Raw genomic sequence first — 16,520 nt, forward strand, 5'->3', positions numbered from 1 at the left:
ACGCATCCTCGCATTTTAGGGAGGTTTTCATTAAAGGAAGTGCAGTGACTTGTCACACGTATCCTGTACTTTTCCAGGTGGCTGTAAACTTATCAAGCGAGCTAGTACTTTTTTCATTTAAATTGAATAAAAATTCTTTTTCCCTTTAAGCTGCCAACTCCCACGCGCCTTCTCTCAGTGCTCACCGCCCCCCCAGCTGGATAAAGGTGATTGTACTTGGATTTAAGGAGACACACTGTGAACCTGTGATGTCTGTGCGTTGCAGTGACCAGTCATTATGGTTGGGGTGCCCAGGACCTAAAGAGGGTTCATGGCAGTGACCCCACTGTTATGAGACCTAAGGAAGAAATCCAAAATTGTTCCTTGCCAGTTGTATGCAAAACTGTGTTTCCAAATTTGAAAAGAGAAACACAGAGCTTTTCCAGCCATGCTGAACGGTTTGTGCCAGACACTGTTCTGACTGCTTTCCGGGCGTCAGCTCTCCACCCCCTTGTGGCTGCTCTGTGTGGTAGGGGCCATCGTCTTCCTTTCAGAGGAGGAAACTGAGGACAGAGGGCGTCGGTGACACGCCCGGGGTCACACAGCTGACACTGGGATGTAACCTGGCAGCCACGCGGGAAGCTGCCCATTCCCCACCCCACGTGCCTCTGGGGGGGGGCCCCGTGTCTTTAATTTCACATTTTTACTGAGTGTTGTCCAAACAGCTTCGTGAATGAGATTGCTCGAGTCTTCTCACGGATGAGGAAGCGGGCGGCGGGCGAGCCCTGGGGAACCAGCCCTCCCTTCCTCGTCAGCAAAGCCAGGGTTCGGGCGGCTGCACTGAGGTGGTCTCCCTGCAGTTTGCTATTTTTGTTTGCAGTTTTTACGGGTTGCTTATGGTGGTGGCATTCGTATTGGCACCTTGGAAAACACACTTATCTGGGCCCCCCCCTCACGTCACGCACAGGAAGGTGTTGATGGTTGGATGTTAAGCGACAAGAGCTGGTTTTAAAACTGCAATTCACTGATCCCAGCTGTGTTTTCTCTGAGCTGCTCTGTGTGCACACGTGCATGTGTGTGCGTGTGCCTGTGCGAGCACGTGTGTGCATGTATGTGTGCGTGGAAAATCTCAAAGTGTAACGCCATATCTCCACCGGAGTGCTCTGGGAGTGGATGAGTTTTGCTCTCCTTTTTAGTCTTTATTTTTCTGTATTTCCCAAGTTTTCTATAATGAGCTTATACTGCTGTAATGAACAGAGAAAACAAAAGGGTTTAAATAATTTTTTAACTTTGTAAAATTCTTTAATTCCTTATTTATAAAAGTTCTGTAAGAAGATGAGTTTCTAAACTTAATTATAAAACATTTGAAACGTACAGACTCAGATAACTTTCTGAATTTTGAAAAAATGGGGTGGCTACAGAGGAAAGAAAGAGATTTGAAACCAAAGAAGAGGCAAAGAGACTTGGGAACATTGACATCAGGTGTAACAGTGTCGAGACCTCTGTTACACAGACCCACACGCGTGAGGGCAGACGTGTTGCCCCCACATACAGACAAGTATCCGGGTTGTGTGGAAAGATAACTGGCTGGTGAACAAACAGTCAGAAAAGCGCAGCCTTTGTAAGAATAAAGAAATGTGGATTTTAAACTGTAGGATGCCATGTCTTCATCTGTCGTATTAGCCAAAAGTTAACACTGTCCTTGGTGTTCCCAGCGGAAGCGCTGGGCCCTGGCGGGCGGCTGTGGAAAGAAGCCCGTTCTTTGGGAAAGCATTTGGCATTATGTTCTAGAATTATCAGCATGTTCACATCCTTCTATCCAGCAGTCAAATTTATGAGAATCTGTCCTAAGGAAATGACCCTAATTATGGAGACAGTCATGTGCCCAGAAATACTCAGCAGGGCACAGCTTAGTAGCAGAAACTGGAAGTGACCCAGGTGCCCACGGGAGTTAGCTGCAGGCCCGTCAGCCCTGGAGCCGCCCAGAGAGAGACTCCCTTGAGGTCTGCCGAGCTTGGTGCTGGGAGGCAGACCGGGCCCTGGGTGGAGTTTTAGCTGCTGGTTTTTGTTTTTCTAACATTCTTAACACCAAGGGGGCCGCTTTGCAAATGCTGCAGACCCCGCCTGCCCCCGAGGGCCATCAGCGGGAGGCAGCATGTGGCCTGGACTACGTTCTCTTCTCTGTCGAAGCCACAAAGCGTGGCCTGTTTCCAGTTTGTTCAGATGTCGAGAGTTGAGAAGGCAGAAGTGGCTCGGGAGCACGAGCCCCTGCGGCAAGCAGGCCTTCCGAGGCCCAGGCAGGAGCCCTCCAGGTCCGGCCAGCCTCCTCTGGGAAGGCGCTCCTTTCTGGCGCCCGCACTCTGCGCTCCCCTGGGCCCACCTCCCTGCAGGCACCTGCCTCGGACGCCTGTGGTGAGCGGCGCTGTGTCCCCGTGCGTTTTCAGTCTTGGGGGTGCTTGGTGTGGTGTCCTCACTGGACCCTCAGACTTGCCCATCTTTCTGTACCATGATGCTGACGTGCGCCCTGCGGTCCTGGGGAATTCTCTTTCCCCATTTTAACAGGGAGTGCTTGTCCCTCATGGACCGTGAGTATTGACAGTGACGTGTGCAGGCCCGGTCTGCAGAGGAGGCTGGGAACGTGCACAAGTTGGCGCTCTTGTGGAGGGGACAGCAGGACAGTCCCCGACGCCCTGTGTCCTGTGCATCCCCCGATTTCCATGGCGATAAAGCGGCCCTGGAGACGGGTCTCCGTCCTGAGCCCCTCGCCCTTCCTCCGATGGAGGTGGAGGAGCAGCCCGCATTTCCCGCCGGGTGGCGCAGCACCTTGAGCCTTCTCTCGGCCCTCCTGCTGGCGTTGCCCGCGGGCCCATCTTCCTGGTGGCGGCTCCTGCTTTGTTCTGCTCCTCTCCTCCCAGACCGTCTGTGGTGTCAGGTTGGTGGGCTGACGCCCTCAGGGCCTCCCTCTGTCATCTTGCCGCCTTGACGCCAGGTTTGCAATGGAAGTGGCCCTGCTTGCTTGCCGCCCCGCTGTTGCCGTGTCATGTGGCAGGGCGGCGAGAGGCCCGCCTCCGCCAGCACTAGGATCGAGTCCTGTGGGCCCGGCCAGCCGGGAGGGAGCTTTGTGGCCGTGTTGTCGTGAGCTGCCACTCCCATCCAGACCCCAGAGGCTGTTTTATTCCCGTCATGATTCCCTGAGTTTCCAGATGCGAAGTACCCTTCCCTGTGTTCGAGGTGTTTCCACAGCCTGGGGAGACCTGCGTCTGCTGCTCCCTCCTGTGCAGTGCTGCCGAGCTCAGGGCAAACGTTAAACAACTTACACGCTCTGAAGGATTGATGGGTCGCTCTTTAAAATAGTGCCTGACTGTATTTTTTTTTAAGAATTAGGAAAATATAAGAAAAATGGAAAGTTTACATATGGAATGATCGCAGTGACTCGGGAGGTGGAAATGCACTCGGTTACTTTCCTTTGACATCCGCGTCCACCACCCAGACGGGAGCGGAGGGCGATGGGGACCCCGGACCGCGGCCCGAGCTGAGACCACCTCCCGGAGCTGCGGGGGCCCCTCACTCGGCAGCCATCTGAGGTGGTGGCGGCGCGCGCTGGGCCCCCGTCCTCCCGCCCAGTAGTAGCGGGGCTGCTGTCTGTTTTCCAGGCCCGGCCCTCGGCGAGCTGCTGCCCCAGCTCATCCCCGTCCTCAGGAGCTGCCTCCAGCCCGCCCGCGACCCAGCCATGCGCCTGCAGCTCTTCTCCATCCTGTCACGGGTGCTGCTGAGGGCCAAGGAGACGGTCGACTCCCAGGGGTAGGTTGGCTGTGCCTCCTCGCGGACCTATCCCACGCTGTCCCCCAGTCCACGCTGTCCCCCGCTCAAGCTGTCCCCCAGTCCACGCTGTCCCCCACCCCACACTGCCCCCTGACCCCATGCCTCACACTGTCTCCCATCCCACAGCCACCACTGCATGTGGCTGGGGCAGTGCCTCCCCCACACTGAGGTCTCAGGTGGGCACGGGGACCCCCAGCGCAGGCGGCCTGCTGTTGTGCTGCACGTGCCTCCTGGGTACACAGCACAGGCGCGGTCGCGACTGCTCCACGCAGACAGACACTGATCAGAGTCTTCAGTGTGGTGGTGAAAGTGCCTGCGGACGAGAACGTGGTGGGAACGTGGGCTGTTGATGGTTGCTGTGTCGGCCGTGCTCAGGTTCAAAGCTGTCGCACCTTCAGCCACACACGGGGATGACCAAGCTGCACTGACGGCTGAAGCGCTGGAGAAAGCCGTCCGTCATCTAGGGGACATGTTGGTGCCCCTGAGCCATTAGGGCCCCAGCCTCATGGCTTTGAAGTGAAGGGACAGGGGACAAGCGCCAGAGGTCAGCATTGACGGGTCCAGGCAGCCAGGGGACATGGCAGTCCAGAGCCGCCGCACCGCAGTGGACCCCACCACAGCGGGATGGGCACAAGGTGACCCCGTTCTGTGGGGACCACTCCTGGGCCCACGTCTCCCTCCGTCAGGTCAGCAAAGTACCCATAGCAAAGCGGGTCCTGCGGCCCCCACGTGAGGTGCCGGGAGCTGTTGGGGCCGCCCCTGCGGAGAGAGCAGATGCGCACAAGTGGAGTCCTGCCCGTCGTGGACGCGTCGTGAAGGTTCCCATGGAAATAACAGGGTCGTTCAGCCCATGCATCTCTGAACGTCATGCTCATCCCTCCGCTGTGGGCCTCGCCGGCCCGTGACAGTGCAGGAAATCTGCTTCCTGCTTGTCTGCAGAACCTCAGGGCCTGGAAGGGACCATCGCAAGGTGCTCAGCAGGGGCCCTGCAGCCCCCTGGCAGGCCGGCCTTCCACGGGTGACCCAGGACATGAGGCGGCATGGGCGGGCGGCCTCCCTTGGAAGCAGGCTCAGCCCGATGCCCAGGCACGGGCCGCCCTGCGAGACGCAGCCTCAGGCTCGGACGAGTTCCTGAGAGAATGGCATGTGAAGACAGGTGGACAGAAATCCGTAGCCGGAGAAGGAGTTGCGCAGTTTATAACCATTCTAGTGAAAGCATTAGCTGTTTCTACAGGCTGGGAAGATTTGAAAAAGAACAACTGCTTGGTTTTGATTTTTAGGATCAAAAAATGGCAGAGTCATAAATATCTTGTTGACTCTGCTGAAATGGAAACAGGAGGGAGGGCCTTGCTGACCCTCGTCTGTGCAGAATGTGCTCGGCCTTCGCGTCAGCCCTGCGGGCAGCCCTGTGGTTTGCAGTCCCCTCCGAGGGTGGACAGCAGGGTGGGTGCCGAGGAGGGCGGGCTTCTGGCCGTGGGAGTGTCCCCCTTGGACGCAGGAGTCGTCGGGGTCCCATGGGCCTCCCTCATGTCTGAGGGAAGCGGGAGGAGGTGGGGCTCCTCACCTGGAGGATGTACGGTGGTGCCCGTTCAGCAGAGGTCCCAGGATGTGGGCCCTGAGCAGGGTCCCTCCCCGTGCTGCTGTCGGCCACGCGTGCCCGTCTGACTTTCAGAGGCTGCCCCCCAGGGCCTTCCGGAATTGCCCCGTGGGGAGCCCTCCCCCCACAGCTGTCCGCTCCTGGGAGCAGAGCAGACACCCTCACCCACACTGCCCTTGGCTCTCCGTCCCCTCCTTGCGGGTGGCTCTGAGAACTGGGGACATGTCTCGTTTAAAAGTCACCTGCTGATGGAGGTGACACTAGGGACTTGAACGGGCAGCTCACCACTGGATCTGGTCTCACAGTGGAGTGGGGCCACGTGGGAGCCCCCCGAGCCTCGCTGTGGATCCCAGCCTGTGGATGGGGCGCCTCCGTGGACTCGGCGGGAGTCGTCCTTGAGAGGCAGGCGCTTCTTCCCTCCCCGCGGTTTGTCTCCGCGGCAGGTTCTCGCTGGGGTTGGAAGCAGCACGTGGCCCTCCTGGCCCCTGGGAGCCGCGGCGCTACCCCTTCCCATGGCCGTCTGGGGTGCGGGGTGCGGGTGTGTCTCCCCAGAGTCCTCTTGTCAGTCGCTGTGCGGGAGTCGGCTGCTCTGCTCAACATTAAAGTGCATTGAAGACTCCTGGGCGTGAGTCACCTGCACCCGATTTGCTTTCAGGGGCGCTTGCTTCTGCGTTGTCAGCTCGGGAACGCCCCCTGCTGGAGGCGAGCAGGTGGAGACTCAGAGGGAGCAGGGGTGGCAGCCAGGGACCTGCCAAGGGGCCTGGGTCGGCGGGGGGGTGGGGGGGGGGGCAGAGAGCGCAGGCCCCATGCAGCCCGGTGTCTCTAGTGGAGTCTTTCTTCTCTTCTCGGTTCTGAATCAGCTGAGCCGCCTCGACACGTACGTGGGAATGACGTTAGGATATAAACTGGTGAATCATTTGTTCAAGAAAATAGTTTGATCTGTCAGCAGAGGCCCGCGGTGCAGCGGGATTCATAAGAAGCGCTCTTCGTAGTTTCGTGAATGCCCCGCGGCCCTCCTCTGGGTGGGCGGTTTCTAACGGGGTCCTCTAAATGCGGCTCTGCCGTGCCGAGCTGGCCGGGCGCGGTGGAAATGGCCCCAGACTGGGATCTGGTCTGGTTTTGCTGTTTTTGTCTTGATGGCACGTCCAACTGTTGGCCTGGACCGTAGAGCCGACGTCCCCTGTGTTGGCAGAATGTCCGTGTCTCCCTGTGGCTGACTTGGGGCCCCTGAGTGCAGGCCTGAGGCTCCCTTCTCACTGAGCTGGAGGGTTAGAGGTCATAGGGACCGTGCAGCCTGTCTCAGTAGGGTCACCGCTCGTGGGAGTGACTTTGCTGGCCTGGCTGACGCTTGGGTGCGGCTCACACCTCCTTTCTGTCAAAGCGAGGAGGCACGACGGGAGAGGCTGGAAACACGTGTCCTGGGCCCTCCTGGGTGCTCTGGCACTCAGGACCTTTGGCTGGTCCCGGGGGGCGCCCAGAGAACTGCAGCCCTGGCCCTGTGACAGCCCCCGGCTCTCACTCGCAGTCTCTCCCTTCTCCGGCTGCAGAAAACAGCGCCGTCCCCTCTTCAGCCCCATCTCACCCCTGGCCAGTCTCCTCCCGGGCCTGCCCTGGGGGCAGAGGGCTCTGGCTCGGGCGTCCCCTCCAGTTTCCTCTCCCCCGTTCGCCCCCCTCGGCCCAGCTTGTTCCAGGCCGAAGCGCTTCCCTCGAGGCCCCGTCCACCCTCCTTACCTCCTGATGCTCTCCCTCCAGGCAGCTTCACAGCTACCTCGACACCCTGGTGAAGGACATCCTGGTCCCCAATCTGCAGTGGCACGCGGGGAGGACGGCCGCAGCCATCCGCACGGCCGCCGTGTCCTGCCTCTGGGCGCTCATCAGCAGCGAGAGCCTGTCGGCTGAACAGGTAGAACGCATCCGGGACCACGCGCGCGGGTGGTGCGCCGGCTCTGGGGTCTTCCAGGCGGGCCCACAGCCACTCGAAGGACACACACATCGCTAGTGCGCTCCTTCCAGGGAGGGGCCAGCCAGATGCTGCTCCCTGCAGCAGACGGGGGAGGGGACGTGGGCACCGGAGGTGAGCAAGGCCCGTCTAGGGGCACGGGGTCAGGTGGGAGGCATCTTGGTTTCTGATCCTGCTGGGTTTTCTTGGGTTTACGTGGCGCACGTCACTCTTTATGAGACAGAATTTGATCACAGCAGCCAGCTGTGCTGGAGGGGCCTGGGGCTTTCTGCGTTATTTTTATTCCTGTCTCCAGCTAGTACGGGGGTGGGGGAAACAGTAAAACAGAATTGCAGCGTGGGCTGTGCTGGGCTGTGCCCGCGTCCCGGCGGCAGCTCTCTGGTCCCCTGATGTATGAGCGCCCCCTCCTGGTGCGCTGGTGGCCGTGCTCGAGGTTAGAGTGTCCCCACTTTCAGGGGACACAACAGCCAGTCACGCCAGTGAGGAGCAGGCTGCACGGGTTTCTGCCTCACTGAGACCCTGTGAGTGACAGGTTTTAAAGCATCAACTGGCCGAGCTAAACAAATGTTCATGTCATCCAGGTTTTAAGTCAAATCTGCTCCTTAGGTAGAAATTTCCAAAGAGCTTTGCAACCCCATCATGCAGTCGGGCTCCACGTCAGCAGCCAACTGTGCAGCCGGCGCGGGCCTGTGTGGGAGGCGCCCTGTGGCCCGGTGTGTGCGGCTGCACCACCTGGGTCTGGGGCTGACAGGGCGACAACCGCCTGCCGACGCCCTTCTCAGGACATGCTGGTTGGTAGGTGACCAGCTGCGTCCGTATCAGAACAGGCTCTTGGTTGCAGGCACACGGTGAGCGCACAGCGTCTCTCACCAGGATCACGCGCGTCCTGAGTGTGTCTCACTGATTGCAGCTGCGGGAGGTGCAGGAAGCACTCACGCCTCAGATCCTCACCACCCTGGAGGAGGACGCCCAGGTGACGCGCCTCGTCTCCTGCCGCATCATTGACGCGTTTATGAAGGCCTCTGGCGCTGTGGTTGGTCCAGATGAGCTCGTCAAGGTCTATCCAGGTGGGACATTTTCCTTGTCCAAAGCGTGTGTTTGTGTTTGTCTGACAGCTGTTTCTTTGAGAGGAAAACAGAAAACGCTGCTTTGACTTCTGGTCAGGCTGCTGCCAGGAGTCAGACACAGCAGTGACAGACACAGCGTCACGAATAAGGAACAGGACACCATCCTGTGGACCAGGATTGGGGGGGAGGCGACGGCAGAAGCAAGGATGGACACTCAGGCCCCCACAGCACCCAGGGGTGCAGCCCCGAGCGTGGCAGGGACCCCTTGGAGCAGGAGCTGTGGCCAGGCCTTGGTGTGAGAACAGGCGTCGGGCAAGGCTCGTGCACCAGCCACACCTTAAACCCAGCGTCACCGCCTCTCTGGAGCCCAAGCACAGACGAACCCCAGATCCACAGGGAAAAGCGCGCGGGCCTCGCCGGAGGGGAGCCTGCAGATACGAGTTCCGGGCGCGAAGGGGGACAGCACACAGGCGCCACTGGAGGTGAATGTAGATGACGGGAGCCCTCACAGGCATCTGCAGACTGTGCTTCAGATGCACAGGGAGCTAAAAGCACAGCGTCCATTGAAACAGGTCGAGAAACAGGCAGGCGGGAGGGAGGGGCAGGCCACGGGGGAGGAGTCCAGCGGGGTCTCGGGAGCTAGTGGGCCAGCGCCGCCCATTTCAGGAGCAGAGCCCCCTCTGCAGGGCTGGGCTGGGCTGCGCGGCTAAACCAGGCAGCAGCACACAGGTCTGCCCCTTATCTGCACTTCCATACGCCACAGATACTTAGAGATTTTTAAGATGGTGTCTGAGGGTTCCTGGAAATGAGAACTAGCCGCTGGATTTAAAGCTCGGTGCGCTGGCCAGACGCTGACTGGCGCTGGCTGCGGACGGCAGTCGTGGACGGAGAGGGATGTGGACTCCACTCAGGACACGCGCAGAGAAGGACCCCAGTGAGGAGGGGAGGCGGGGCAGGGCCAGCCGGGAGACTCCCCCGTCTGCACCCCACGAGGGCCTGGAGAAGCGATGGAAGAGATGCGGGCGGGTTCCCAGCACTGAAGACACGCGGCCTTCCAGGGTGCCCACCGCGGAGCAGGAGTGCCTCCCGTGGAACCCGGAGAGCGGGCCACCTCCCCAGCGCTCTTTCACTGCTGTTTCTCCTCACTTTACAGCACAAACGTCGATTCCCACGGACGTCCATAGTTCTGTTTTGAACAGGTCTCACCAGTGTGTTTAGTGACTGTCAGGATTGGTGGGGAATTTACTCACTTTACGGGACAAGTGCCAGCGAAGAGGTGGCCGTGCTGGAGCGTTTGTCCCCCAGTTCCCGGCGCATCAGCGATGGTCGTGTGCCTCGCGGGATCCTCGTGCGCCTTCGCTTTGCGGGACCAGTCCCGTGCCTCCTCAGCGACGTGTTAGGAGAATTACTGCCCACGTGGGTGGGAAGGAGGGATGCCAAGACGCCCCCTCCAGACCTTCCCATGGCCTCCTGTTAGACACAGACACCGGCCAGCCCCCACATGCCGTCCGTTCTACCCGAGTCGCTGCTTCCTCAGGAAGGGTAACTGAAGCAGTTACAAAGACAGATTTGCAGGCCACCTGCTGTGTTTAGAACTCAGGCATTGGGGCCAGCCCCAGTGGCCTAGTTGTTAAGATCAGCAGCCCAGGTTCAGTTCCCAGGCACGGACCTACACTGCTCTCTTAGCAGCCATGCTGTGCTGGCGGCCCACATACTAAAAAACGGAGGAAGATTAGCACGTTTGTTAGCTCAGAGTGAATCTTCCTCAGCAGAAAAAAAAAAAAGCCTCAGGAGTTGGGAGGTGCCATCATACAAAAATGCACTGGTGAATTCCAGTTCCACGTTGCTTTGAGGTCGGCCTGAGCCGGTGGGAGACAGCGTCACTCACGCACGTGGAGGCACCAGCCTCACTCTGCGACCCCAGCAGCTGGCCAGCGTTGACAAGTTAGGAGCCTCTGTGACTCAGTTCCTCCCCCTGAGCCGGGGGGCCTGCTCGCAGGCTGATGCAGGGCCACAGGAGGGGTTCTCGGCAGGGCCCGCCCTGCGGCAGCTCCCCCTTTCCTGCAGTGGCTGCAGGTTAAACACGCAGGCTTCCCCACTATCAGCCACCACGAGCCCAGCGCCCCTGGGAAGGTGCCGGTGTCTTCCGAGAGTCAGTGCCAGTGGGTCCCACTCAGCTCAGGTCCGGCCCCCTGCAGGGCGTCCTGACTCCACGTGTTTAATGTCTGTCGATCAGCCGGGAGCAAAGCCACCGCGTGTGATGGCACAGGCTCACAGCCGCATGCCCGTGTGTGGAGGTCGGGCCTCCCGCCCACCGTGGGCAGCTGCTCCAGCTCACGGCCGTGGGCACTCCTGCCGCGCCCATCCTGGGCCCAGTCGTCTGCTGAGCCTGTGAGACACCCTCGTAGGCCAGGGGCTCGCTGTAGGTGTGGGAGGAAATCTCACACTGATGAGCACCGTGCCCGTGACAGTGAGTGTCCACCTGTCGGCAGAGGTCCTTGTTTTCAGCAGCAGTGTGGCCTGGTGTCGGAGGCTCAGCAGAACAGAACCGACACAGCTGGTGCCCGTCCTGTCACTGAGCCCTCAGCTCCATCCCCAGAGCCTGCAGGGGCGGAGGGCAGGCAGCTGAGGTCGTGCCATGCTGTCTGCTCGGCGGGCTGTACCAGGCGGCTGGACGTGCTACCTGTGGATGTCGGGCCGACTGAGCATCTCAGCCGGGGAGGGCGGGGGCCGCCTTGAAGCTGGGAGCCGTGCAGACCAGCCCAGGCTGCCGAGCACGCGGGCACGGGCGGGGCGGGTCACCCCTCCACTCTGTGTCCACTGACACCTTGTACGTGAACTCTGGGTGCACAGCCTCCCCCAGGCTGCGGCTCCCTGGCCGGGTGAGGGCTCCAGGGGTGCGGGCTGGACTCCTGGCCGGAGTGTGCAGGCGAGCGGGCTGCTCTGGGCCTGTCTCACCACCTGCTCCGGCCCCTCCTTCCAGAGCTCCTGAAGCGTCTGGACGACGTGTCCAACGACGTGAGGCTGGCGGCTGCCTCCACCCTGGCCACCTGGCTGCGGCGCGTTGAGAGCGACGGCAGCAAGTCCTGCTGCCAGAGCGACATCCAGCACCTGTACAAGGAGCTCCTCGTGCACCTCGACGACCCGGAGGGCGCCGTGCAGGACGCGGTTCTAGGTGAGGCGGCCGCGACTTGAGGGTAACACTCACGCCTGTTGCAGATGTCAACACAGACCTTCCCAGCCGGGCCATTTGACCGGCCCCGGGCGCAGCAGCCCAGGCGGTGGGGGCTCCCTCGGCCCGCGGTCTCGGGCCCCGACCCCTCTGTGCTCAGAGTCACTGGAGCTCCCGAAGGCTCTGACTTTGTGGGTTAGGGACCTGACGTTTGCCTTGGTAGACGTTAGAAGCGAGGACACTGTGAGATGTTTATTGATTTGTGTGAAATAACAATAGATCTGTTACAGGTTAACATAAATAACATGTTTTCCAAAACAAAACAATGAGCAAGAGGAGGGGCACAGTTTTGTATTTCTGCAAATCTCTTACTGTCTCGCTTGGTAGAAGACACCTGGATTTTCACGTCTGCTCCGGCGTTCGGTCGGTTGTGACAGACTGTGGTGGTTGAAGGATATGAAAAAAGTCTGGGCTCAGACACGTGGTTGGAAAAGAGAGGAGAGTCTTAATAGCCTTTTTGGGTAATTGCTGGTTGTCTTTGACGCTGTACCCAAACTGGGCAGGTGGTAGTCTCCAAACGGTTCCTGGGGTGTAGACTCTGAAGCCAGCGTGTGCTGGACTGGGTGCGTCCAGGTCCATCAGTCCAGCCTGCACCTTGAATTGGCCAGTGTCACGTCACGTGTTGGTCACTCGGACAGCGTTGCTGTTGAATTATGAACGCCTTCCTAGTGTTGGCACGTTGTGTTACGCCGCGTCAACACGTCAGTTCTGTTGGTTTATCACTGGCCTCAAATACTGTCAGTCGATTCATTTTTGAGAGGATGTTCTTCAGGTGCCAGAGTCCGAGTAACCCGAGTCTGTTAGTTGTCTGTCGGTCGGTCGTTCTTTGGGGTGAAGGTGGTGCCGGGGAAGCCGCTGGTTCACAGCCGCTGTGCTCCTGCGTCGCCCGCGGGGCCTGTACCATCCGGGCTGAGGGGACACGAGCCGGGACGTGTGCCGTCCCGCAGGGTCTGGACCTTTGGAGTCCTTTATCAGATGTGTCTTTTGCAAGCATTTTCTCCCAGTCTGTGGCTCGTCTTCTCCACTGCTGTTTTCTAGGGCTTGTATAGTTTTGCATTTTATATTTAGGTCTGTGGTCCATTTTGAGTTAATTTTTGTGAAGAGTGTAAGGTCTGTGTCTAGCTTCTTTTTCTTTTTTGTGTGTAGCTGTCCAGTTACTCCAGAATCGTTTGTTGAAAAAACTGTCTTTGCGCCACTGTATTGCCTTTCTCCACGGTCAGAGATCAGCTGACTGCCTTGATGTGGGTCTGTTTCTGAGCTCTCAGTTCTGTTCCCCTGATCTGTTCGTCTCTCCTTTCCCCAGTACCACACTGTCTTGACTGCTGTGGCTTAATACAAAGTCTTGAGGTCAGAGAGCGTCAGTCCTCCACCTTGGTTCTCCTTCAGTATTGCCTTGGCTCTTCCGGGTCCTTGGCTCTCCACATACACTTCAGAGTCACTTTGTCAATTTCTACAAAACACCTTCTGGGATTCTGATGGGGATTGCGTTAAATCTGTAGATCAATTTGGGAAGAACCCACATCTCGCAAAATTGAGTCTCATCTGTGAACACGGAATGTCTCTCTATTTCTTGAGTTCTTTGATTTCATTCCTGAGAGTTTTGTTATTTTCTTCAGAAGATCTCGTTCACGTTTTGTTACATTTACACCTGAGTATTTCTCTCCGGCTGCCATTAATGTAAATGGCGTTGTGTTTCCACTTCAGAGTCCGCTGTCCGCTGCTGGTGCGTAGGAAAGCGATTTGCGTCTGTTAACCTGCGTCCTGCAGCCGTGCTGGAATCGCGCATTAGTTCTGGGAAGTTGTTAGTTCTTCCAGATTTTCTACGTAGACAATCACGTCTTCTGCAAACAAAGACAGTTTTGTGTCTTCCTTCCCTGTCTGTGTATTATCTTCCGTTTCCTTTCGTGCCTCACTGCGTTCGCCAGGACTTCCACTACCGTGCTGACCGGGAGCGGCGACAGGACTTCCTTGCCTTGTAGCTCTTCTTATGGGAAAGTTTGAGTTTCTCACTGTCGAGTATGTTAGCTGTAAGGTTTTTGTAGATGTTCTTTACTGTGTTAAGGAAATTCCCCTCTATTCCTAGTTTACTGAGAGTTTTTTTTAATCATGAATGGGTGTTGGATTCTGTGAAAATACTTTTTGCATCTATTGATAGGATCGTGTGGTTTTTCTTCTTTAGCCTGTTGATGCCATGGAGGACACTGGTTTTGAAATCTTGAGCCAGTCTTGCACCCCTGGGATAAATCCCACTGGGTCTTGGTGTATAATTCTTTTTATCCATTGTTGGGTTCGATTTGCTAGTGTTTTGTTGAGGATTTGTTTGCATCTGTGTTCACAAGGGATCCTGGTCTGTGGTTTTCTCGTGAAGTCTGGGTTTGTCTTAGGGGATGCTGGCCTCGAAGAGTGAGTGAGCAAGTGTTCCCTCTGCCTCTGTCTTCTGGGAGAGAGTAGAGAATTGCTGTCATTTCTTCCTTAAATATTTGGTAGGATTCACCAGTGAACCCATCTGCGGCTGCTGCTTTCTGTTTCGGGACGTTATTAATTACTGATTCACAATTTCTTTAATAGATATAGGTCTGTTAAGATTGTCTATTCTTGTGTGAGTTTTGGCAGGTTGTGTCTTTTAGACAACTGGCCCACTTCACGTAGGGTATCAATTTGTGGGCAGAGAGTTGTTCAAGCAACCAGCTTTGGGTTTTGTCGATTTTCTTTATTGATTTCTCTGCTAATTCTTCTTATTTCTTTTCCTCTGCTGACTTTGGATTTAATTTGCTCCTCTTTGCTAGACTTCTAGGGTGGAGCCTGTTTCTGATTTCAGATAGTTCAATGCTATGAGTGTCCCTCTACGTGCTGCTCTCCCTGCGCTCACAAATTGCTGGGATGTGTTTTCATTTTCACTTAGTTCAAAACATTTTTTCATTTAGCTTGAGATTTCTTCTTCGAACATTATGCTATTTAGAAACATGCCGTTTAATCTCCAGACATTTGGGGGTTTTCCAGTTCTTTCTCCGTTACTGACTTATATAATTCCGCTGTGGTCTGAGAGCAGACAGGCGATGACTTCCGGTCTGGTAAAGTTGTTCAGGTGTTTTACGGCCCACAGTGTGGTCTCTCTGGTGAGCGTTCCATGGAGTTGAGAAGAATCTAGACCCTGCTGTCGCTGGATGGGGAGTGTGCAGATGTCCGTGTGTCCATCTGACTGACGGTGCTGCTGCGCTCAGCTGCGGCCTTGCTGACCCCCTGCCTGCTGGATCCCTTCCTGTGGGAGGGCGTGGAGGCCTCCAGCTGCCGGCGTGGACTCGTGTGTCTCTCCCTGCAGCTCGTCGTGTTGTCTCACGTAGTGTGGTGCAAGTGTGGTGCTCTCGTTAGGTGCATACATGTTTAGGACTGCCCCGTCTCTTTGGAGAGTGGACCCTTTATCATGATGTATACCCTGTTCATCCCCACTTTGCAGTCTGCTATGCTCAGGGCTGTTTTAACTTGACTGGGAAACTTACCTGCATCAACAGGAACTGGTTTAGTTTTTGCTTCTGGTACTTTAAAGGTGTTCTGCTGTTTTACAGAGGTCCTCAAGGCCGGCAGCGTCCTGTTCCCTGACCTCCTGGTGCGGGAGACGGAGGCAGTCATCCACAAGCACCGCTCCCCCGCCCACTGTGAGCAGCTCCTGCAGCACGTGCAGGCCTTGCCGCCTGCTCCGTGACCTGAGTTCCGGGAGCACAGCCTCGTCCGCAGCTGGAGGGCCTTGTCCGCAGCTGGAGGGCCTCGTCCGCAGCTGGACGGGTCTGTGGCCTTTAAACCTCCCAACACCAAAAGGGCAGCTTTGTGTCAACAGCCTGGGACACTCACAGGCAAGGCTTAGACAGCAAGAAGAATGTTTCCCTCAGAAGCATGCCCAGTGCTCCCCTGGGACAGCTTCTCAAACCCGCAGTTTCTGAGATGACACTCACTGAGTGGCGTCTGTATCTTTATGTCTCATTCACACAGTCCATCGAGAGGTCTGCCACAAACCTGCAGCGAATTCGAGATGAGAACTAAATGCCAACTCATACTGGCAGGCAAGTCAGCTCCTTTTTTTCGTAAGGCTACGTGCACTGCTGGGCTCATGGCTTAATTGGTTCTGTCTTGCTTACATGCCCACCAAGAAAGTTCTTGACTATTTTTTTTTTAAAAGTCAAAGCGATTAAAAAGAAATTTCATTCTTTCTTTGGGTTCTGTCTACTGAAACTTACCATCTCAGTGAAAAGACTAAAAGGAATTTGAAATCTTAAGGACGATTATCAATGAAATTTTTCCCATTTGAAGTATACTTGGACTCAGAATGTTATGTGGATATATTTGGTCACAGGGTTTTCTCTTAGATCAGCAATGCTAACGGTGTTGAAAACAGAATGTTTAACCAGATAGAATTTTGGTTGCTCTCTTACGAGTAGCAATAAAGTAAAATTGTATTTTATTCTCTAGCACTTTCTACACCCAAGTGCCTAAAAGGTTTCGTTTTAAGTGAGTGTTATTTCCATAAGCCAAATATTTATGTTAACACAAGGAAAAAAATGCCATGTGTATTTTCCAACAATCAAATATTAACATTTTTGCTTGATGTTTGAAAATTTAATTAAAAATATTTATTGTTAATTATTTTGTATGCCTGTCTTTGTGTTTCGGTAATTAATGCACATTTTGAGAAGTGGCTCCTTCTTCCTTAGATCTAACCTCCGGGTGACCCCAGCCCCAGGCCTTCTGGGCCTCTGCACTGTGGGGGGCTGGCTGCTCATTGTAGTGCCCTCTCTGGACACCAGGTGGCAGGAGCCCCACACAAGTGAGGACAGGCAGCAGGGCCCCCGGAGAGGCTGGGTGGGGGCCTGA

At 56.5% G+C, this 16,520-nt stretch overlaps 1 protein-coding gene across 2 annotated transcripts in view; it reads left to right on the top strand.

Moving 5' to 3' along the window:
• DNAAF5 (dynein axonemal assembly factor 5) overlaps positions 1-16,289 on the top strand; it is a 43,824-nt gene extending 27,535 nt beyond the window's left edge. Inside the window, exons 9-13 of one of the 2 annotated variants that reach the window (XR_011424429.1) lie at positions 3,633-3,780; positions 7,151-7,301; positions 8,200-8,425; positions 11,409-11,600; positions 15,221-16,289. Coding sequence is in view for 1 of the 2 variants with exons in the window: in XM_023655047.2 (XP_023510815.2) it covers positions 3,633-3,780; positions 7,151-7,301; positions 8,269-8,425; positions 11,409-11,600; positions 15,221-15,357 (785 nt within the window). In the remaining variant the exon portion in view is untranslated. The remainder of the gene's footprint in view (positions 1-3,632; positions 3,781-7,150; positions 7,302-8,199; positions 8,426-11,408; positions 11,601-15,220) is intronic. The other variant, XM_023655047.2, reaches the window with a different exon arrangement.
• The last annotated feature ends 231 nt before the right edge of the window (positions 16,290-16,520 follow it).

This window comes from Equus caballus, chromosome 13 (genome assembly GCF_041296265.1).
Source record: "Equus caballus isolate H_3958 breed thoroughbred chromosome 13, TB-T2T, whole genome shotgun sequence".
NCBI classification, from domain to species: Eukaryota; Metazoa; Chordata; class Mammalia; order Perissodactyla; family Equidae; genus Equus; species Equus caballus.